We start from the raw sequence: 19,923 nt of genomic DNA on the forward strand, positions 1-19,923 counted from the left end.
GAGTTGGAAATGGCTGCAGCTCGTCTCTGCCTCGAAGGGAAATTTTGAAGCGGAAGCGCCTCGCAGCCAAAGAGCGACACACAGACGCTACCACCCAGAGTGGACCTCACCATCACCCAGCCTCTACTTGCCAATTCCCACCAGCTGCCCAGCATGGCTCCCGATGGCGGTCATCATCACCGATCGACGCTGAAGCAGAAGAACAAGACGTTCAAGGCGCGTCATTCGACAAAGTCCTCCATCAAGAAGCTCGCAAAGGGAAGACCAGCCTCAGTAGCCTCCACCACGTCCACCTCGACCACTGCAAAGTCCGGGCATGGCAATGGCGTCACTCGCAAGAACCATGCAAAGCAGATGCAGCTTGCAAAGAGGGAGGCACTGAAGAAGGTTGAGGACATGTTCGTCAAGAAGGGCGTCCCAAAGGTGGTCAGCGTACTAGAGCTCACCCCCGATGGAGACGCCTGGGAGGTGTGCAGGACACTCGAGGCTCACAAGGGCGTAGAGCCGATAGACGGTCATGATGTCGCTACAGTACTCAAAGAAGGCAGGGAGTCATGCAGGATACGGTGAGTCATCGCAGCATGGTAGGCAAATGCGTTTGCTCCTTGCGCTGACCATGTGCCTCCGCACCTATTGCTCCATCTGCCCAGAATCCCTCGCCCTTCCACCACCTTGCAGTTCCTGCCTCTGCCGTACGGCTCCCTCTATCCCTCACTCTCCGCCGTAGCATCTTCAGACTTCGTCATTCTCCTCCTCTCGCCCTCACAATCCATCGAAGAAGGGTCCTGGGGCGAGCTTGCCCTTCGCATCCTCCACGCTCAGGGCATGCCAGAGGTCCTGGCCGTAGTGCCCACCCTCTCCGAGGGAAGCAATGCAGAGAAGACGAGCATCCGGAAATCGCTCGCATCTTTCATCAGATACTTCTCTCCTACGACGGACAAAGTCCATGCTATCGACGCAGAGGCCGAGAGGGATGGACTTCTGCGTACCCTTGCTACCACGGTCCCTCGCTTTCCCAGCTGGAGGGAAGCTAGACCCTACCTCATCTCGGAGGGAGCCAAGTGGGTGGAAGGCGAGGTAGCTGGCAAGGGTACACTTGTCGTCAAGGGCTGGACGAGGGGCAATGCTCAGTTCAGCGCTCAGCGCCTAGTTCACGTTCGGGACTTTGGGGACTTCAGACTCAAGAGGGTGCTGGACCTTGGCGAAGAAGGCAAGCCGAAGCGGAGGAATGGAGCTGCAGCGATGGACGTAGACATGGCTGCCACTACCGCCGATGGCCACGCGATCCTCGAAGAGCGCGATGAAGAGGAAGCCGATGACCTGCAGAGCGAGAATGAGGTCAGCGAAGGCGACTTTGGGGCTAATGAGCAGACTTGGCCAACAGAAGAGGAAGTGGCAGAGGGAGAACAGAGGCAGGTGGCAATCGAGAGGAAAGAAGCTCCGGAAGACAAGTACAAGACCAGATGGCTCATCGACGAGGAGCTTGACGATGAAGAGGAGGAAAGCGAACCCGAAGCTCTAGGCGAAGAAGGGCTGCCTGATATGGATGATGACTTCCCCGTAGCTGGACCTTCACGAGGCGCCCTCAATGGACTGAGCGCACCTTCGGAGGCGGGCTTGGACGACGAGGACTTCGGCTATGACGATGACGGCGCTTCAGATGATGACGCCGCCATGTTCGAAGAGTCTCAGCAACGTCAGGAGCGTAGCAAGCGGGCGGCAGAAGACCTGCAGTTCCCCGATGAGGTCGATACGCCCCTATACACTCCCGCAAGACAGCGCTTTGCTCGCTACCGTGGCTTGGCCTCGCTGAGGTCGTCCACGTGGGACGCTTACGAGGAGCTACCGCCCGAGTACTCTCGAATCTTCCAATTTGAAGACTGGGACCGTGTCAAGAGAGCTGTCGAGGGAAGAGCGCGCATTGAAGGTGTCCCCAGTGGTCATCTCGTAGGCCTAGAGCTGGAAGACGTACCTATTGAAATGGCGAGGAAATTCGGAGCACTGGAGCGTAGCACTCGCTTGCTGCCCATGACGGTGTGGGGTCTGCTGCGCCATGAGCACAAGAAGACGGTGATGAACTTGAGTATCATCAGGAATACCGAGTACACAGAGACTGTGAAGAGCAAGGTGAGTGATGCTGCTGGCAGGGTAGTTGGACCGAATTCGTTGCTGACCCACAAGACTTCTCTTTGCAGGACCCCGTCCTCCTCTTGATGGGCCCACGCTTGCTCCGCGTCAATCCGATCTACTCGGAACACTCTCTTGCCTCGTCCTCCTCGCTGCGCCCGAGTGGAGAAGACGGCTCAGTCAACGTTCACCCACACAAGTTCTTCCGCTTCCTCCCTCCTCCGACTCCCGCTCCGAGCGTAGCGACCATCTATGCCCCGATTACCTTTGGCTCCCCCTCTGCTACATTCTTACAACCTCGTAGCTGGGGTGGGGACGACCCAAACGGCGAGCGCGGCTATGACGAGCGTGGAGTCGGAGCTACACAGTACCCCTCACTGATTGGGTCTGGATCTCTCCTGAGAAAGAACGGTGGTGGACCCTTGCGAGTCAATGTGAAGCGCGTCGTCCTCACCGGTGAGCCTTTCAAGATCCACCGTCGCACAGCTACCATCCGCTGGATGTTCTTCCAGCCAGAGGATGTGCGCTACTTCAAGCCGATCCCGCTGCGAACAAAGTATGGCCGAACGGGACACATCTCGGAGCCATTGGGCACGCACGGCAGGTACAAGGCGCACTTTGATGGGCAGATTGGACAGATGGATACGATTATGATGGGACTCTACAAGCGCGTCTACCCAAGGTATACCACTGAGCAATACACTGCCGGCGGAGAGGAGCTGCCAGTCAAGTTCGTGGAAGGTACAGAGGGAAAGAGCGTAGAGAGTGGTATCGGAGGAGACCGAGAGGTTGAGATGGAAGTCTGAAAAGTGCGGAAATCCAATGTGGCCTTCGTTTTTGGTCTATGTATGTGGTTACAATCTATATTCATCAGAATCACCTGTCGGCTCATGAGCGCCCGTACCGTCTGACGCTCTTCGGAAATCTCGCCAATAGCCTTTCACTCCCTTCTTCAGGCCTTTTGAACCTCCTCGATGGTCCTGATAAAGGCTGCAGGGTCGTGAGCAAAGCGACCAAGGAATAGTCCATCGACTCCGTCCTTGATCTTCTCGTAGGTGCCAGGTCCAGCGCTTCCTCCATACAAGATCGTGAGATCGTCTCCTGTCCAACCCACCTCCTTTGCGCACTTTTGCCTCAGTAGTTGAGTCACAGCAACCACGTGCGAAGGTGTGGCGGGTTGACTTGCTCCAATAGCCCAGACGGGTTCGTATGCGAGAATGACCGGCGAGCCCTTGGGAATGCTGGCAAAGACGGCGTGCACCTGCTCCCAGCACTCTTCCACCGCCTTTTCCTCTCCGCCCTCCTTAGACACTTCTCCTACACAGATGAGGGGCGTGAGCTTGTTACGCGCCGCTGCAACGCATTTGGCCACCACGCCGTCGTTGGTCTCGGCAAAGAGCCTCCTGCGCTCTGCATGTCCGATTTCGAGGAACTTTGCGCCCGCTTGGGCAAGGACGAGCGGTGAGACCTCTCCTGTAAAGGCGCCTTTGTCTTCATGGTGCGTATGCTGTGCTCCGATGATGAGAGGACTACCAGCAGCAGTATCAACGCAGTACTGGAGAGTGACAAAGTCTGGAAGGAGAAAGACTCGAGCGGAGAGGCTAGAGGGGAGAGAGGAGAGGACCTTGGAGAGGTAGGACTTGGTAGTGGGGATGTCGAAGTACATCTTGGTGGAGACGCCTACCAGGCGGGAGGAAGGGCGTTGGACCGATGTCATGGTGGGCTTGTGTAAGAGCAAAAGGCGCTGGACAAAGTAAAGAAAGGTTGAGTGAGAAGGATGGTAGGAATCAAAGGGGACGGGGAAGGGACGAACGACTTCTGATTGCGCTTTCCGTACGCACCTCCACCTCGGCGACTTGAACTGACGCAGTTCCGCCTTGCGTGTGAGTGCGATACCGAGGTGCACTTCCTTGCCATCAGTTGTGAGGTTGCCAGACACTAGGCACAATGCTGCCGCCACATGGGTCGCAATCAGCTTCTCAGTCGCAATCACAGTCCACGCAGACGACTCATACATTCGTATTGCAGGCATACACGCAGGGCAGAGCAGCCTCACCAGACGGCGAGCTCAAATTCCAGACCTTCACTGAGCCCACCCTTTTGTGCCATGTGACCGAGCACACCACGACGGCCAGTCAAGGCCTCTCTGGGCTCAGATTAGCTGTGGAATGGGCGCTATCATCGTCTTCACAGAAAGGTAGCACCGGAAATAGTCAGCTGATCGGACAGGCAGAAGAGGGCAAGATGACTTTAGTAGGTCACAGCCATATGTGCATATATGCAGCCGAACAAGGTGGATCTGACTTGCTCAACTCGCTGATGTTGACACCTTGCAGGAGTCACTCAATCTGTGCGCCTTTGCCGACATAGACAGCTCACAGTCCAGCGGCTCGAGTGCCAAGCGCAGAGAAGCTCCTCTCAAGGGCGCTCACAAGGGAGAGGTCGTCGCCATCCGTTACAGATGGCCTTTGAAAGCGGAAGGGGTAGGTTGGACTTGCATAGCAGCATGAGTATATGACGCCGACTGACAAGCAGAAATCACCTTATGACTTCTAGAGCTCTCGCAGACTGCAGCGTGCGGGACATTGCTTAGCAGTGCTATCACGATGCGAAGCATGCTGACATTGTAGCCTCCTTCCCCACAGTCAAGTTTGCTACGGTAGAAGACGCAACGACTTTTGTAAGCTTGATTCAAGTGAGTCTGTAAGGGAAGTGAGCACCTCTCAAGGAGCTTCGTTCTAACTCTCGCCAATCCTGATGTGGCGCAAGAATGTCTGCCCAATTTCAACGAAGCAGGAGAAGGCCTCTACTTCAAATCAGGCCGTGTCACTCCCGGACTCTCAAGATTGTCGTCAAGACGTCGAGGGCTCCGCCAAGGCTTGTAGCTCCGAGAGCACAGGCGCAATGCATGCTCCGCTCAATGTACTAGCCATGAGTCCTTTGCCGAGGATGTCCTCGACATTGCACGACTCTCCCTCTCGACAGGAAGCACCAGCCGAAAGTGCTGCGTCTCCTGAAGCCCCAGCTCCGCCGAAGCCAGTGACGGACGAGGCAGCCTCATCTGTACCATCGCAAGTGCCGTCAAAGAAGCCAGTCAAGAAGCGCGCAGCTCCCCGAGCAGGTGTTGTCAAGGGTCAGCTCAAAGCAGCGCCCAAGAAGAGAGTCAAGCCGAATGCGCCCAAAGAGGCCTTGACTCAGGACGTCTCGGCCCCACCGATCAGACCAGAGATTTTCCCGGCAGCCGTTTCCACATGTCTCCACACGCCATCACCATGCCTGAACGTCAAACCTGTTGCTCAGACGCAAATTGCAGGTTCGCAGCAGCTGAAGTACTCGCTTCATTCCGAACCTCGGCTGCCTACCCCACCTCTCAAGCGCAACATACTCTTGGCATCGGGCGGCCTCCACGGGCAAGAGATTGTTCATTATCCTCGAAGGGCTGAGAAGAAGCAGATACCTCAAGGGCCGCTTGAGCAGCCTTTGCGAAAACCTGCAACAACAGACGCGCAGGATCTCGATGTGGTCCTAGCAGGGCTGTGCGCGAAGGATCGGGGAGAGCTACTTGAACAGACCGTAGCCATCTTGAAGTCTCCCTTCTTCTCTGTTCTGGTGGAGATCATGGAGCGCGCTGGATGAAAGAGTGCAGTGAAGGCAACGAGAAGTATAGCAGTAGGTATACATTAGGCTTTGTGGCATGCAAGGTATCGAGGCTAAACGTCGTGTACTCTACCCTCATCCTCCCTGTTTCCGCCCCCCCCCCCCGCCTCGACTGGCGCGGCGAGACGGCCCCAGCTGATCGGAGCCAGAAGCGGCGTGGCTGTCTTTGGATCTCGCAGCAGCACGGCAATTGACACTTGGCTCAATCCAGCGTCCATTGCCATTCCACCTTTGATCCGCCCCGCCCTGCCAACGTCGTTCCTCCCCTGCTTTCGTACCTCCCCGCCTGGTGTGCGTGTCGCTTGCCGCTGCTGCTGCTTCCTGCCGCTCTCCCTGATCGTTGGCGGTCTCCCCCTCGTTCACCGCCCGCCTTGTGCAGTCTCTTACTGTGATCGGCCCAGACCCGCGTACAGCGGCCGATACGCTACCCAGGTCGGGCACCACCTTTACCCTACCATCAACCCCCTTTGACCTCACGACGCTGACCAAGGCAGCACGATGACAACGGCTGCTTCTCGGAACAGCTCGGATATGGCCACGGAAGTCGGTGTCAGAAGGAAGAGCGCATCCAGTGGCAGTGGCAGAGGCAAGATGAAGTGAGTTGCTCGCTACCAGACGGCGCGAACACGCGAAGGAGGGTTGTCCCCTGATCGCATCTTTCGCCACTCCCTCTCTCCAGTGCTCTCAACCCTAGCTTCGGCATGACCAGCAATGCGGAGGCTGGCTCTTCCCGCTCTCCTCCGCTTGTATCGCACGATCGCAGACCCTCACGCGATAGTCTCAAACCCTCGGCCAAGAGCCACAAGTCGTCCGACAGGCTGCACCGGCTTGGCGCAGCCAGCGGCAGTACCTCTCATCTTGCATCGAAGCGGTCCAAGTCACAGACACACTTAGCAACTCAGACGCCTGCTCCCGCCAAGAGCAAGAAGGAGACCACGAGCGGCAAGAATCGTCGGCAAAAGGATGGAGAAGAGGGTGAGGACGACGATGAAGAAGGATGGACGAGCGCTAGTGCTGCTGGTACACCGGATCAGAGCCTGCAAGCGTCACCGAAGGAATCTGATGAAGAGGATGAGGATGGAGGAGTCGTACTCAAGATGGGTGGCAAGAAGAAGCCTGGTCTTTCCGTTCAGACCAAAGCATCGACGGTGGAATTTCCCTCGCAGAAAGGCTCCGACGGAGGTCAATCATTGGAGTCTACCAGTCGGCAACAGGCTCAGGAAGAACCGAAGACACCCACGGCTGTCTCGCAGACTCATCCACCTCATCTTACAACGGCATCGCGGACCGACTCGGAGGCCACACTCGGCAAGAACAGCCAGCACGAAGACGACGAGGCTGCAGGACAATCGGGCGAAGGCGCAGCCGGGAGAGACGAGTACCTCGCTCCTCTTGGAGGAGACAAGCCTCGCCCTCACTCACTAGCCACGAATCAGCGAATGCCTACCAGCTCGTCTAGCAAGACATTGACCGAAGGTGGTCCAGGGAGTTTCTATGCAAGTGGTGGTCGTGGTGTCTCCTCAGCTTCCATTGCATCGCGCATGTCCTCGAGGAGTCGCACGATATCTCTCTTGCCCCAGATTCAGCATACTGCACCACCTATGCTCAGCACACACAATGCTCTTGCAGGCTCACTGGGCGCCCTTCACGAAGGACAAAGCGATATGCCACTCTCGAAGAGCCCATCGTCGGTCTCTCTGCATGGCTTCGCAAGCGGTGCAGGTCGCAACAATACCCGGGACTCGTGGGCGGAGAGCTCCTCACGAGCTCACGGGAGGAAGGCCAGTATAAGTTCACAGAGCTCCAACCTTACGCTGCCCAACATGAGAGATGCAGCGTCATCCAAGAAAGGTGATGAGACGCCCTTGAAGGGTATCTCTGCGGCCGATGCGATGCTTGCGCCTGGGGTCTGGGAGAGGCGTAGAGTGCAGAGTACTTCTAGCAATCACAATAGCCTTACTGCAGCTGATGCTGCCAAGCTCGCAGCTAAGCTGCGTCAAGCAAGGGATGCTATGGACGATGCTCAAGGAGGGAGGGGAGCAGGTCACGCATCGGGGGGAGCATCAAGGGGCGGTATCGCTGCCTTGGCAAATGCAACGACCGACGGGAAGTACACCAAGCCAATAATCAGCACGTTTGCGAAGGACCCAGATCGAAAGTGGAGCCCTCACGCCGTGCCAGTGACTGCTCGATCAATCTATGCACCTGGCTATACAAAGATCCAAAGCAAGACAGGCAAGGCAGTCGCAAGAGGCAAGGACCCACTCCGATCTATTCGCTACGTCGCCAACTACGGCCTTGGCGGCCCGCCCATCGCTCAGACTGCCCTTAATGAAGCTCTACTAGCCCCTAGCTTTGACGGAGATGAGTTTGAAGCCAGTTGGGCGCCGGCCCTGGCCAATGCTGCTGGTCTGGGATCGCGCTCTTCGCGCCTTGGCGGCCACTCCTCCTCTTCGTCGAATTTCCGAGAGGATGGCATCCCCCTTCATGACCCCGGCATGGCCTTTACCGGGAGTGCGGCCGTCAATGGGCCGAATGCCACGCCTGTGCATCTCATCCACGGGTTGACCACCATCTCTCCAGAGCCATTCCCTCTGGACCCTGCAGACGCTCCTTCACTAGCAGTAGATGAGCAACATGCCCTCACTGCTGATCCAGGTACACTGCGCGCCATAGCTCTCACGAGCCAAGTGCTCTCCACTCACCGATCGCACACGATGACAAGACGGTACTTTGATCCGATGAGGGAAGCGCTCGGGAGGATCGCCACGCACAAGACTGGCGGGGTATCAGGCACTGCTGGCAATCTAGGCGTCGGCCAAACGGGCAGTGCAACTCCTCCTGCGAACCATGCACCTGGAGTTCACGCTCTGCGCAGGCAGAACACAAGTAGTAGGGGGTCCCTTGAGGCATCTGAGAATCCAGTGCAGAGCCTGCGACGCGTCTGGTCTGGGAGGGGTAACCTGTCCAGCGCTCCTGGGTCTGCTTCGGGGTCGGGTAGGAGTGCGAGGTGAGACAAGTAACGGTAGAGGTTGATCCGGACAATGAGTTGGGTTCTTTGAGTTTTCACTTGTGCATTTTACCATTAATGTATGCTTTGATCAGACGACCCTTGAGTTGTGTCGTGTGAGTGAGTGTGCGTAGGCTGTGGGGCCAGCGGAGCTGCGTTGCGCACGGATAATTCCTGAGATGAAGCCAGTGGGGACAAATGCCCGAGGCGAGGCAGACGAGCGGTGTGTGTGTTGCGTGCGTGCATCGCCTGCGTGTGCGTGTGTGTGTGTGTGCGTGTCTCGGAAAAGGCTCCTCTTCCCCGCTTTGCACTTTCTGCTTCCTACTTCCTACGCTCCTCTCACCAACACCAACACCTCTTCGTACCTCCTGTCTCGATCGAGCGACCTAAGCCATGGGTCGCAACGGACCGCTTGGCTCCTTTCGAGCTCTCGACGCCTTTGCCCGACCTTTGGAAGACGTCCGTATTCGCTCCGCTTCAGGAGCCCTCCTCACCCTCGTTTCCTTCCTCATCATCCTCTCCCTCACCCTCAGCAGTTGGGTAGAATACCGTAGAGTCAATTTGGATCATTCACTCGAGGTTGATAAGAGTAGAGGGGAAAAGTTGGTGGTGAATGTGGATATTGAGTTCCCGAGGGTGCCGTGCTATTGTGAGTTTAGTTGCGCGTGATGGAGGCTCCCAGGGGAGGTGGGGTGAGATATGGAAAGCTGACCTTGCTACCTTTTGAATGACAGTAATGAGCGTTGATGTGATGGACATCTCGGGAGAGCATGTAGAGGACGTAAAGCATGATCTCAAGAGACACAGGCTGGACTTCGAAGGTGGGGAGGTACACGAGGCAATGGGAGGTGAGTAAGCCAACGGAAGAGGAGGCGCCAGCCGGGGATTGGTAGAAGAGGGTGATAGCATGGTAGCTGACCACTGTCTCCGCAACCTCTCCTCTGTTGACACGAATCTCAGGACTGAAAGGCGAGGCAGATAGGCTGGCAGCTCAGAGGGGTTCAGGCTACTGTGGTTCGTGCTACGGCGGAGAGCCGCCAAAGGAGGATGGCGGCTGTTGTCAAACGTGCGAGTCTGTCAGAGAGGCCTATTCGCGGAAAGGCTGGACTTTTGAGGACCCAGACCACATCGAGCAGGTGAGACAAGGGCAAAGCGATCACTGCTGAAGCACTCAGGGCGGATAGGCTGACAATCTTGGCCCATTCCTCCTTCCGCTTACAGTGCATTCAAGAAGGATGGACAGAGAAGATCAAAGCTCAAAACAAGGAGGGATGCCGAGTATCGGGTCAGATCCATATCAACAAGGTCATTGGCAATTTCCACCTCTCCCCTGGTCGCTCATTCTCGCGGAACAATATCCACACTCACGACGTGGTACACTACCTCAAGGACAGCCAAGAGCAGCAACACGACTTTGGGCATATCATCCATGCTTTTTCCTTTGGCGCAGAGGACGAATTCGACGACCATAGTGCTGTTGGCAAGCATCGGCTGTTCGGAAGTATGGCAGAAAGTGGGCCATTGAAGACGAAGCTAGACATCAAGGAGCCCCTGGCAGGCTACAGGGGAAAGAAGCAATCTGCCTCTACGATGTATCAGTACTTTACCAAGGTCGTCGCGACAGAGTATCGACCACTGAAGGGGAAGCCGATGAGCACGTTCCAGTACAGCGCTACAGACTACATTCGCGATCTGAGTCCGGCGGCCAACTATATCCATGGCAAGACTACGGGTGATACAGCTGCTACGCACTCTCCGCAACAGGTGCAGCATGGCTTCCAGGGCCTGCCTGGCGTCTTCTTCAACTACGAGATTTCGCCCCTGCGAACGGTGCACACGGAATGGCGCCTACCCTTTTCGCGCTTTCTGTCGCAGCTGTGCTCCATCGTGGGGGGTGTCCTGACATTGGCGGGTCTGCTGGACGCTGCCATTTGGCACTACCGTGTGAGGATGAGTGCAGGTGGAGGCGGAGGTGGGGTTGGTGCTCACTCGATGATGGCCAATGGCTATGGCAGTGGCTATGGGATGACTGCTAGGGGTGGGAAGCTCATCTGAGCATTGGTCGGTCCGATCCGATGCGACCTGGCTGTTGATGATTGCAAAGGTGCTCTTTGTATGAAGACTAACGACACGATATTCTGACCATTGCCATGCGCTATTTCTGTGTGCCATGGTCGTCTGCTCTCTCTGCTGGCTGGGGCGAGTGCCTGCCTGCCTGCCTTTAATTCTCCGCGGCAACTGTTGGTCTGAGCTCTGTTGGCCGCTTCTTCTTGCTCTTTTGGCTCCGCGACCTCTCCGCCGCCGCGCCGCGCCTGGCAGCCCGTGTCCTCCCCGCAAGGCTGCCTTTGCCTGCCTGCCTCTCTGCCTGCCTACCTCCCTCCTCTCTCCCCCGCCCCTTTCCCCCGCACCCTTGGGATCCTCCCTTTGTGACCAGATCCTCATCACTTGTATCTATAAACGGCGCTACCCTTTGCTGAGCGTCCGCAGCCTCGTCTCCGGGTCCCCTCTGTCCGGCTTGCCCTTGTGCTGGCGCTTCCATTCTCGGCGGTGCTGTGCTCTTCTTGCCTCGCGCTGCCGACAGCAGACGCCTAAAGCAATCTCGTTCCTGGCTCTTCTCCCTCGCACGCAACGGTCCAGCCTCTCTCTTTGCCTTGACTTGCTCCAACACTCTCAAGCTCAAACGGAGACTTGAACCACATCTGAGTCGTCCAACTTGCCTGCCTGCGATACCTCGATTCCTCTCCACCAGCCTTGCAGAGGTCTGCACTAGATCCACAAGCTAGACTATAGGTACAGCCTTCCCCGTTCCCGGTTAGAGGTGACGATCCTACACACCCTCTCAAAATGGCTCGCTCCTCATCTTCCAAGGCGAAATCTCGTCATTCGAATCGGCAAGACACTACCAGTCCGGCCCCTTCTGCAGCACTTGCCAGCACAAAGTCGAAACGTGGGACCTCCACTGCTTCGCATGACGCCGAGTCCTACTCGGCATTCAAGAGACAGAGGTCGCTGAAGAGGAAGTCGGAAAAGAAGGCATCGCAGAGGTCGTTGGAGCGTCAGCTGGGTGAGTACACATGGCAAGGGCGAAGCTGGCGGTATGCGCTTCCTTCGCAGCGAGCACTCCTTACTGAATCATGCCATCACGCCGACTTGCTCCCCTGCGCCTGGAATCTGCAATAGAAATCCCGCTGTACATTCTGCTGGCTCTCTGCGTTTGTCATGCTCTTTCAGGGACCTCTTCCCTTTCCCTGGTCCACCTTTCAGCCCATCTCCCCCACTCGATACAAAAGCTTCTGCCTGCCTGGTCTCGCAGGCTCCCGAATCTAGCTCCATACGCATCAGATGTGCCAAATGCCTCTCACGACTCCAAGACCAGTCTTCTTCTGGGATCGTCTCTGGCAGGTCTCGTAGGAGGCTCCAATGTAGGCCAAGCTGGACCCTTCCGGAGCGATGCGGCTGGCTTCGGTCACCCTTTGACAGCTCTACACACCTTTACAAGAGCTTGCCTCGGCTTGTCGTACGCGATTCGCCCAGCAGGTGAGCTGACAGACGACGCTGCCGCCGCTGCAGCATACGCATCAGGGTTGAGCTACCCAGCTCAGCCCGAGCCGTGGGCTTGGCTGGTCGGCCAGCCCGGCACCATGTACCACAAGGGCCTCAAGGATGCACTCTATGCGGCTACTTGGGTGCTCATCTGGACCGCCCTAAGAGCAGCCGTCATCACCTACATCTTGGTCCCGCTGGGTACCCGATGGGTGACCAAGCCCAAGCTACACGATGAGCAGAAGAATCTCGCCATCACTGGAGCTCGCAGGCTGAGGCGTATCAAAGTGTGGGAAAAGAACATCATGCGCTTTGCCGAACAGAGCTGGTGCGTCATCTTCTACATTGTCAATTTGAGCGTGGGACTACACATTGCCTACCATTCCGACTATTGGTTCAACCCGGCTGGATTCTGGACTGGCTCTCCTCATGTAGAGTTGCAGGGAATTGTCAAGGTGAGAGGTACAGAGGAGAGGTGGCTGTATTGTGAGCCCTACCAACTGACACTGTACCCGTCTTGACTCCTACTCCTCAGTTTTACTACCTGACCCAATGTGGCTACTGGTTCCACATGCTCATCGTCATTCAAGTCGAGGCCAAACGCAAGGACCACTCGCAAATGTTCACACACCACATCGTGACCATTCTGCTCCTCGTGGGGTCCTATGCCTCCCACTACACCCGAGTCGGCAATGCCGTTCTCTGTCTAATGGATCCATCAGATATCCTCCTTTCGCTCGGAAAGTGTCTCCGATACGCCGGCCTGCAGACCCTTTGCGATGCGACCTTTGGAGCCTTCCTCCTCTGCTGGGTCGTCCTTCGACATTTCCTCTACATGATCCTGGTCTGGAGCTGCATCGAGACGCTGCCCAAGGATCGATTCGAAGTGGCAAAGTACCCCTCTAGGGAAGCATGGGAGACTCGCGAGTCTATCCCCGCCACGGACCCGCTTGTGTTCAAGAAGATCCACTACTCTCCCCTCTCTGTGTCGGAGTTCTTCGCAAGTGATCTAGACTTCAGCAGGAGCTTCCTAGTCGCCCTCCTAGTGGTGCTACAATTTCTCCTGCTAACCTGGTTCGTCATGATTGTCCGCGTAGCCTATCGGGTCGTTACGGGCGGGGGAGCAGCTGATAGTCGATCGGACGAGGAGTTGAGCGAAGAGGATGAAAAGGCAATTGAAGAGGTGGAGGTGAAGGAGAAGGAGAAGGAGATGCAGGAGGCGAATAAAAAGGGGCAGATGAGGGAGGTGACTGCTGGTGACAAGGGGGTCGAAAAGGTCAATGGCAGTCATGACCATGACAAGGTGCAGGAGAACTCAACATCGTCACATACTAATGGCAGTGGACGCCACGGGAATGGAGGTGCTGCTGCCTCCAAGGTACTCGCGGACAATAGCAACGTCAATGGTCGAGGGGCTTCGCCAGCCACAACAACCGCAGGAGGAGGAGCGCCTCATGGCCTGAGTCGGACAAATTCGACTTCGACTACGATGAAGAAGAAGAAGCGGTAGTCACCCAGCTGGCTGGCTGGCTGGCTTTGTCCTGCTGCTGCTACTGCTGCTGCTGCTATTGTGTCAGGCTTTGCTCTTCCTCCTCTCTTGTCTTGTCCTTTGTCTCTTCGTTGCTAAAAGTGCGCCACCGTATAGTCAGTGAGCTATATAGGGAGCTAGCGCTCTTCCCTTCTCCCCCTCTCTCCATCTCCCTTATCTGTCTTGTGGCCCTGCTCAATGATCATGCTTATTACGCTCTCCCACGCCCTCTCATCAATTCTGTGCTTTTCCTGACGAGCGGCGCTCCGAGCTTGCTTGTCACTACAAATTCGAAGCTCAAGCTTTCGGGACGGAGAATACGAACGGTGAAGCTTGACATTCCTTCCATTCGCCCTTTTTGTTTGTCTTTGAAGATACTATCGCGAAGCTCATCAACATACACGTCTCCCTAAAGTCGCAGTCTACCTCGCAGAATCAGCATCCAGTAATCGTCTGCCCACATCTTGATATCCCCTCCTCTCATGCCTCGTCTGCCCATCTACTCCTGCACCACCACTACCACCACCGGCAGAACCGTCCTTGCCTCCTGTTCCAGTTCCTGTTCCTGTTCCTGCTGACCCCTTTGGAGCACCGCTCAAGCTTCCTCCACCAGCATCAAAGAATCCATAGCCACTTCCCCCAGGCGTAATACTTCCACTACCACCATTTTCTGCCGCTTCTTCCCAAGCAGCAAAATCGTCTGCATATCCATTCCCACCATTCCTCCCTCCTCCTCCTCCTCCGGAAGATCCTGTGCCACTTCCTCCTGCTGCCGTCCTTCTTCTAGAACCAATAGGAAGTCCAGTACGAACATCACATTCTACACCTGAATGATCAATGTACGTATCCCTCGTACGCATATTGGCAGCATTGTACGAATGAACCAACATTTCAGAAATCGAATCTAGATAACCCTCTAGTGCCTTCAACCAACGATTGGTCTGTAGATGTTTAGAAGAAGCACAGATGGAGAGTCCATCGTCCTTGATAATGTACCCGATTCCAAATCCGTCTGGAGCTACAGGTCCGAATCCAAAGAGACGCAGAGCGGGGTTTCCACAATTGGAAGTGGAGAGGATGACGTGATTGAGTGTACTCCAGCCCACGTCGGTAAAGAGTTCGGGCATCTGTTCTCGTTTACCCTGAGCAATCTCTTGTTTGCAGAGAGAGTAGAGGGCATACAAGTGACGATCGTGACCTTGACCTGAAGCACACTGCTTTGAGATTTTCGTATGGCCCTCACAGGCTGCTCGCAACTTGTCCAGCGTCGCATCACGACTCATCTTTGGATCTGTAAGAGCCTTGACAAAGTCTGCGGTCCAGGGCTGGCAGGTTCGAATAGCCTCGGTCCTGCCGTGTTGGAATGCCTTGGTCATCGCAGGTTCGTAGGTGGGGACATTCCGGCCATACATCTGATAGTGAGCCGCCTGGAAGCTCGCTTGGATAAAAGCGTCTGGGGAGAACTTGTGACGCGTGATGAAGTTCTTGCCAAACTTGGTGTACTCGAGGACCTGACATTCATTCTGGCAAATCAGATCTGACAGGCGAGTTTCGCCGAAACGGATCGCAGCAGCAACGTCTGGTGTGAGATCCCACTCAAGCTTCTTGGGCGCGGTCCTGATCTCCACCTCTTGAAGCTTCTCACTGTCGACATTGGGATTCTTCTTGCCAGCGGCTCCGCGAGCATAAGGACTCGTGACTGCCTGAAAGAGACTCTTGGTACGATTGTTGATGGATTTTGCAAAGCGCAGAATTAGCTCTGCGTATACATCGCCCGCAAAACGCAGCACAGTATGGCCGTCCACTCCTGTATGCTCAAAGTTGATTCCAGCAGCACCATTGGCACAGACGATCAGCTGGAGCTTGTCGTACCAACGATTGGTACATGTGCCCAACTGGACACCATTCTGCAGAGAGTAAGTACCGCAGAGCATATTGTTGCAGAGCTCCGCAGGCGACTCGGGCTCACTGTCGTCCATGCACACTACAAAGAGAGCTGTATCAGCCACCTTGAGACAGCGAGAATTGTGACGATTGGAGGTCAGCGTGTCACGATGGGCGGACCAGATCTTTCGCTGCTCGGTAGTGAGAATACCAATTGCACCTTCAGCTACCTCTTGAGGTTTCGTCTTGTCAGCATCTCGAAGGATAGCTTGCAGGTTGCCAAGCAAGGCACGTTCTGTCAGCAGTGGCCGATGCTCATCATCCAGCACATCGAACCAGTAGATTTGGCCTCTGCGCATGACCGTGATATGCCTTGAATCCGGAGTGCTCTCCATGCGGCAGCCACTTGCGGTGGGAATACGAGCTGTTCCAAAGAGCTTGGTGTACTGGTACATGTCCAGCGGAGTACCCCTCACCGTGTCTGGATCCAGCACGCCTGTCCTCAGATCGTGGATGAAGGCAAGAGAGGCAAGAATGAGAGAAGTGGCTCTCATCAGCTGACTACCTCTTGATGGAGTGGGATCATCTTCGAGGATGAAGAAGGGATTGAGATTGAGTACGACCGACTCGCTCGCCTGGAGGTAGGCATCATCCCAAAATTCCTCAATGTAGCTAACCCTGTCCTTGGCATACTCCTGCAAATTCTCATTCAATTGTGGACCTTCACCAGCCAGAAAGCGTTCCACTACCTTTTTAGTCTCCTCGTGCTCCTGTGAAGGCTGCAGCGCTTCCAGACTGGCAATGTAGCGCTTTGCAGTGTCCTCGAGCTTGGGGATGGGCAGCTTGGGCAACTCCGACTGTCTACTGAATGTCTTGCCGCCCTCGGCCGTGGACTTGAGTCCGGCTACGTCGGCGGCGGACTTGAGGGCATTTTCGATGATGGCAGGTGGTGAGTGAGCACCACCTGTGCTCGTCGCAGTTGGCGCCATGGTGAGGGATGTGATCGAGGTGTAGAGTAAGGGTCGGAAGTGGAGGTATTTGAGAGTAGAGAAGCAAGAGGGGGCGACGCTTAGATGGCGACTGGCTGCACTGAGCCTGTCAGGTTCAAATGGCCGTTGTTGTGACTGAGAAGTAAAGAAGGGTAGAAGGATGCAAAGGGAATGGCGGATGTTGGCTGCTTATAACAAGTGGGCCGAGGGGTGGAGCGGCCAAGCGCCTTCGGTTCAAGCGGGAGTAGAGGACCACCCGCTTCCCCGCACTGGGCACTGCGCCACCCCCACGCCTAACTCCGCCCGGCCTTAGGCGTCTCATCTGCGGGGTCACGATACCCACGGCGAATCACGGCCCACTGGGGGGAAAAGACTTTGGAATGACTGCTATGCACATTGGTTGATCGAGGAGACAAGGGGGATATGTTGAAGGCAGACGTGGCAGAAAGAAAAGAGGGCGGTAATGAAGGCTGCTGGGGGGTAACATCATTCGTGACGGAAAATAACATGCTACTCAAAGACCTGCCAAAGAAGAGAGGGAAAAGGCCTCGAAGAAAGTGATTGCCAGCTCGAAGTGTCTATTCGTCAATCACGTCTATGTCGCAGACCCAGATGCAACGGGGACGAGGCGGGCCGCAGCCGAGCCATCAAGTCTTCCATCTCTTACGACCAGACGTCCAGAAGCCACTTAGACCTCTCCTTCATCAGCTTGACCTCCTTTTGGGCAGCCTCCTCGCTTCCCTTGGCATCGCTCAAGATCTTCAGCAAAATCTTTTCCACCTCGTGAGCCATGCCAGCGGCATCACCGCAGATGTACACTGCGCCCTTCTTCTCCAAAATCTCACTAGCCAGCTGCGCCCTATTCTCCCAGATCAGATCTTGCACGTACACCTTGGAGCCGTCTGGCTTGAACTTCTCGCGGGAGATGGCAGTCTCCATCTTGAACTTGCCTTTGAGCTCAGCAGCATATTGCGGCCACTCCTCTTGGTAGAGGAAGTCCTCGTTGGACTTGCGGCATCCATAGAAGAGCCAAATGTTGCCCCAATCTGCCAATGCGTCCGGACCATTCTTCTCAATCGCCTTTTGAGCTCCAGCTACGCGCTCTTGCACAAAGGAGCGGAAGGGTGCAACACCAGTACCCGGACCGATCATAATGACTGGGATCTTGGGGCTTGTGGGCAGGCGGAAGTTCGCTCGGCGAATGTGGATAGGGCACCGATAGAGTCCCTCCTTGGTATAGGCTCCTCGGGGACCATCCAGGCTGTACAGGGGGGTGCCGTAGCGCGGGTCGGTCGGTCCAGTGGGCATCTCATCGTTCATCTTCATCTTGATCGAGCTGATGAAGTTGGTGGCAAGCCCATGCACGAAGCGATCTGGCTTGTGCTCTGGTGCATACCTCAGTACCACAGCAGTGATATGTACTGTCTTCGGATGCACCTTCGGACTAGAGGAGATGGAGTAGAAGCGAGGACCCAGTCGAGGAATAGCGGAGATCAGGCGGTCGAATGGAATCTTCCATGCTGTGCTCTGGAGCACATCTCCGTCAACATTGTCCCCAGCGACCGACTGCAGAGCCTCTGCTACGGTATAGTAGTGCTTGCCAATCTTTTCGTTGAAGTAAGCTCTGTCGCTTCCAATCTTGGTTAGCTCTTGCTTCACGGCCTCCGAAGGAGCATAGGCAGCCAGACCGAGAAGAGATTGACGACCTGCATGCGCGGAAATGTCAAGGTAGTGACGGAAGACGGTTTCGTAGGTGGTAGGAGTTGGGAAGGGTACCTTGGCCAGAGTGGGATCAAGAGAGGTCACATCGATGACGGCATCGCGGTTTTCGAGTAGACCTAGGACAGCAAGCATCCTGTCGACCTCCTTCTCCGGGTTGTGAGCCCAAACGGCAACGTGGTCTCCATGTTGGTACGAGATGCCAGAGCCTTCAATGTCGAATTCGAGGTGGACACACGTGCGTTCTCCAGCAGTGAAAAGCTCCTTGGCCTTGCTGACAGGAGCCATGTAAGGGTTCTTGGCATCGTGAATACCCTTGGTTCCCAGCAGAGCTCGAGCTGACAGCTCTCCCTTGTAGACCTTGTCGTCCTCATGGTCTGCCAGGACCTTCACCTCGAAGTCTTGAACATCGCCTCCGGCCCCTTCCTCCAAGCCGAGCTCGGTGGCAAGAGCGGTGAACATGCCGTCCTTCCAGGCGAGATAGTCCTCCTCCATGCTCTTGTCGTCGTCTCCCTCGCCTCGCTCGCCGATGCGCTTGGCTCCCAGCTTAGACAATCCTTCATCCAGCTGGCGGGCAACGGCATTGAAATGCTCGTACGTGCGATTACCAAGCCCGAAGATGACATACTTGAGACTCTCAAGGCTTTCTCCATTCGAAAAGGATGGGCTCTCCTTGATGAGCTCCATGAGAGGAACGGCATTGTCAGTCGGCTCTCCTTCTCCATAGGTCGCCATCACAAAGACGGCAGCCGAGCCCTCGGGCATGGCATCAAGCTTCTCGAATTGGTATTCTTCGGGGTCGCATACAAGAGACGAGGCTCCGTATCGAGCCTTGATCTCCTTGGCAATCTTGATGGCGTATTCTTCAGCGGTACCTGTGAGGAGCAAGGCAGCAGGGTAGGCATAGTCTACGGTCAGATTGAGAACCCTTTCGGTCGGAAGCAGAAAGACTGACCAGTCTGAGATCCATAGAAGATCGCGATGCGCTTGTTCTGATATGTCCAAGCGTGAGAGATGGAAGGAAGGATTATAGTTGTTAGCTGCGACCGCCCTTGCCTGAGTAGCCTGGCTCCTGACCTCTCCTTGCCGGTGTACGTACCTGCTTCTCGAGCTTCGCGACAAAGTCACCAGCAAACTCGTCGTCTCCATTCTCGCCGCTGAGAGCAGATCCATTAGCGAGCTTGGTGGAGGCTGAAGGCCCGCCTGCGCCGAACAGTGAGGCCCTGAAGAAGTAGAGTGAACCCAGGACCACAGCGATGGCTACGATGATGAGGTCTGCCGCTGCCATGTTGTTTTGGGGGATTCGTAGGGGAAGGAACCGAATGGAAGAAGGGGCAGTGAGGTCCGTTGTGAGGGTATCAAATTGCAACGGGTAGGCCAGTTAAAGTCAAGTGGCGGTTATGCCGGGCGGGCGATTCCTCAGGCGAGGTGAGTGGTTTTTGGTCGTTAGCTAAGGGGGGTGTTGG

The 19,923-nt window shown here is 55.9% G+C and overlaps 8 protein-coding genes across 8 annotated transcripts; 5 read left to right on the forward strand and 3 right to left on the reverse strand.

Annotated features, from left to right (window-relative positions):
* Positions 1 to 80: 80 nt before the first annotated feature.
* BCV69DRAFT_269287 (DUF663-domain-containing protein) lies at positions 81 to 3,413 on the forward strand. The gene is made up of 3 exons (XM_025490886.1): positions 81 to 566; positions 651 to 2,127; positions 2,196 to 3,413. The coding sequence occupies exons 1-3, from the start codon at positions 154 to 156 to the stop codon at positions 2,931 to 2,933; spliced, it is 2,628 nt and encodes an 875-aa protein (XP_025348688.1). The 5' UTR covers positions 81 to 153; the 3' UTR covers positions 2,934 to 3,413.
* On the reverse strand, positions 2,744 to 3,913 carry BCV69DRAFT_282249 (Triosephosphate isomerase). Its single transcript, XM_025492294.1, has one exon. It carries the CDS (start codon positions 3,842 to 3,844, stop codon positions 3,080 to 3,082), a length of 765 nt encoding a protein of 254 aa, XP_025348689.1. The 5' UTR covers positions 3,845 to 3,913; the 3' UTR covers positions 2,744 to 3,079.
* A 119-nt stretch (positions 3,914 to 4,032) lies between these two features.
* BCV69DRAFT_282251 (hypothetical protein) lies at positions 4,033 to 6,066 on the forward strand. The gene is made up of 5 exons (XM_025492295.1): positions 4,033 to 4,380; positions 4,464 to 4,610; positions 4,684 to 4,702; positions 4,773 to 4,822; positions 4,897 to 6,066. Exons 1-5 carry the CDS (start codon positions 4,075 to 4,077, stop codon positions 5,761 to 5,763), a joined length of 1,389 nt encoding a protein of 462 aa, XP_025348690.1. The 5' UTR covers positions 4,033 to 4,074; the 3' UTR covers positions 5,764 to 6,066.
* On the forward strand, positions 5,949 to 8,893 carry BCV69DRAFT_282252 (hypothetical protein). The gene is made up of 2 exons (XM_025492296.1): positions 5,949 to 6,380; positions 6,464 to 8,893. Exons 1-2 carry the CDS (start codon positions 6,283 to 6,285, stop codon positions 8,796 to 8,798), a joined length of 2,433 nt encoding a protein of 810 aa, XP_025348691.1. The 5' UTR covers positions 5,949 to 6,282; the 3' UTR covers positions 8,799 to 8,893.
* Positions 8,894 to 9,128: 235 nt separating this feature from the next.
* On the forward strand, positions 9,129 to 10,849 carry BCV69DRAFT_269291 (DUF1692-domain-containing protein; the record flags this gene model as incomplete). The annotated part of the gene is made up of 4 exons (XM_025490887.1): positions 9,129 to 9,443; positions 9,529 to 9,642; positions 9,755 to 9,930; positions 10,016 to 10,849. The coding sequence occupies exons 1-4, from the start codon at positions 9,188 to 9,190 to the stop codon at positions 10,847 to 10,849; spliced, it is 1,380 nt and encodes a 459-aa protein (XP_025348692.1). The 5' UTR covers positions 9,129 to 9,187.
* Positions 10,850 to 11,207: 358 nt separating this feature from the next.
* On the forward strand, positions 11,208 to 14,193 carry BCV69DRAFT_282253 (LAG1-domain-containing protein). Its single transcript, XM_025492297.1, has 3 exons — positions 11,208 to 11,858; positions 11,975 to 12,792; positions 12,873 to 14,193. Exons 1-3 carry the CDS (start codon positions 11,639 to 11,641, stop codon positions 13,845 to 13,847), a joined length of 2,013 nt encoding a protein of 670 aa, XP_025348693.1. The 5' UTR covers positions 11,208 to 11,638; the 3' UTR covers positions 13,848 to 14,193.
* BCV69DRAFT_172989 (acyltransferase ChoActase/COT/CPT) lies at positions 14,154 to 16,942 on the reverse strand. Its single transcript, XM_025489513.1, has 2 exons — positions 14,626 to 16,942; positions 14,154 to 14,498 (listed from the first exon to the last, which is right to left on the reverse strand). Exons 1-2 carry the CDS (start codon positions 16,736 to 16,738, stop codon positions 14,461 to 14,463), a joined length of 2,151 nt encoding a protein of 716 aa, XP_025348694.1. The 5' UTR covers positions 16,739 to 16,942; the 3' UTR covers positions 14,154 to 14,460.
* A 459-nt stretch (positions 16,943 to 17,401) lies between these two features.
* On the reverse strand, positions 17,402 to 19,745 carry BCV69DRAFT_248049 (putative NADPH-cytochrome P450 reductase; the record flags this gene model as incomplete). The annotated part of the gene is made up of 3 exons (XM_025490273.1): positions 17,402 to 19,332; positions 19,413 to 19,449; positions 19,557 to 19,745. 3 exons carry the CDS (start codon positions 19,743 to 19,745, stop codon positions 17,402 to 17,404), a joined length of 2,157 nt encoding a protein of 718 aa, XP_025348695.1.
* Between the last annotated feature and the right edge of the window lie 178 nt (positions 19,746 to 19,923).

The sequence above is a fragment of the Pseudomicrostroma glucosiphilum genome (genome assembly GCF_003144135.1).
Source record: "Pseudomicrostroma glucosiphilum strain MCA 4718 unplaced genomic scaffold BCV69scaffold_5, whole genome shotgun sequence".
NCBI lineage: Eukaryota > Fungi > Basidiomycota > Exobasidiomycetes > Microstromatales > Microstromataceae > Microstroma > Microstroma glucosiphilum.

Bases quoted from the DNA above. Each gene is read 5' to 3' on its own strand.
- BCV69DRAFT_269287 (XM_025490886.1), top strand. From the start codon at position 154: ATGGCTCCCGATGGCGGTCATCATCACCGATCGACGCTGAAGCAGAAG. The intron at 567-650 runs GTGAGTCATCGC...CCATCTGCCCAG, and splicing joins AGGGAGTCATGCAGGATACG to AATCCCTCGCCCTTCCACCA. The intron at 2,128-2,195 runs GTGAGTGATGCT...TTCTCTTTGCAG, and splicing joins CAGAGACTGTGAAGAGCAAG to GACCCCGTCCTCCTCTTGAT.
- BCV69DRAFT_282249 (XM_025492294.1), bottom strand. From the start codon at position 3,844: ATGACATCGGTCCAACGCCCTTCCTCCCGCCTGGTAGGCGTCTCCACC.
- BCV69DRAFT_282251 (XM_025492295.1), top strand. From the start codon at position 4,075: ATGCTGCCGCCACATGGGTCGCAATCAGCTTCTCAGTCGCAATCACAG. The intron at 4,381-4,463 runs GTAGGTCACAGC...GACACCTTGCAG, and splicing joins AAGAGGGCAAGATGACTTTA to GAGTCACTCAATCTGTGCGC. The intron at 4,823-4,896 runs GTGAGTCTGTAA...ATGTGGCGCAAG, and splicing joins CTTTTGTAAGCTTGATTCAA to AATGTCTGCCCAATTTCAAC.
- BCV69DRAFT_282252 (XM_025492296.1), top strand. From the start codon at position 6,283: ATGACAACGGCTGCTTCTCGGAACAGCTCGGATATGGCCACGGAAGTC. The intron at 6,381-6,463 runs GTGAGTTGCTCG...CCCTCTCTCCAG, and splicing joins AGTGGCAGAGGCAAGATGAA to TGCTCTCAACCCTAGCTTCG.
- BCV69DRAFT_282253 (XM_025492297.1), top strand. From the start codon at position 11,639: ATGGCTCGCTCCTCATCTTCCAAGGCGAAATCTCGTCATTCGAATCGG. The intron at 11,859-11,974 runs GTGAGTACACAT...AATCTGCAATAG, and splicing joins GTCGTTGGAGCGTCAGCTGG to AAATCCCGCTGTACATTCTG. The intron at 12,793-12,872 runs GTGAGAGGTACA...CCTACTCCTCAG, and splicing joins AGTTGCAGGGAATTGTCAAG to TTTTACTACCTGACCCAATG.
- BCV69DRAFT_172989 (XM_025489513.1), bottom strand. From the start codon at position 16,738: ATGGCGCCAACTGCGACGAGCACAGGTGGTGCTCACTCACCACCTGCC. The intron at 14,499-14,625 runs GTGGCACAGGAT...GCCTGGGGGAAG, and splicing joins AAGGACGGCAGCAGGAGGAA to TGGCTATGGATTCTTTGATG.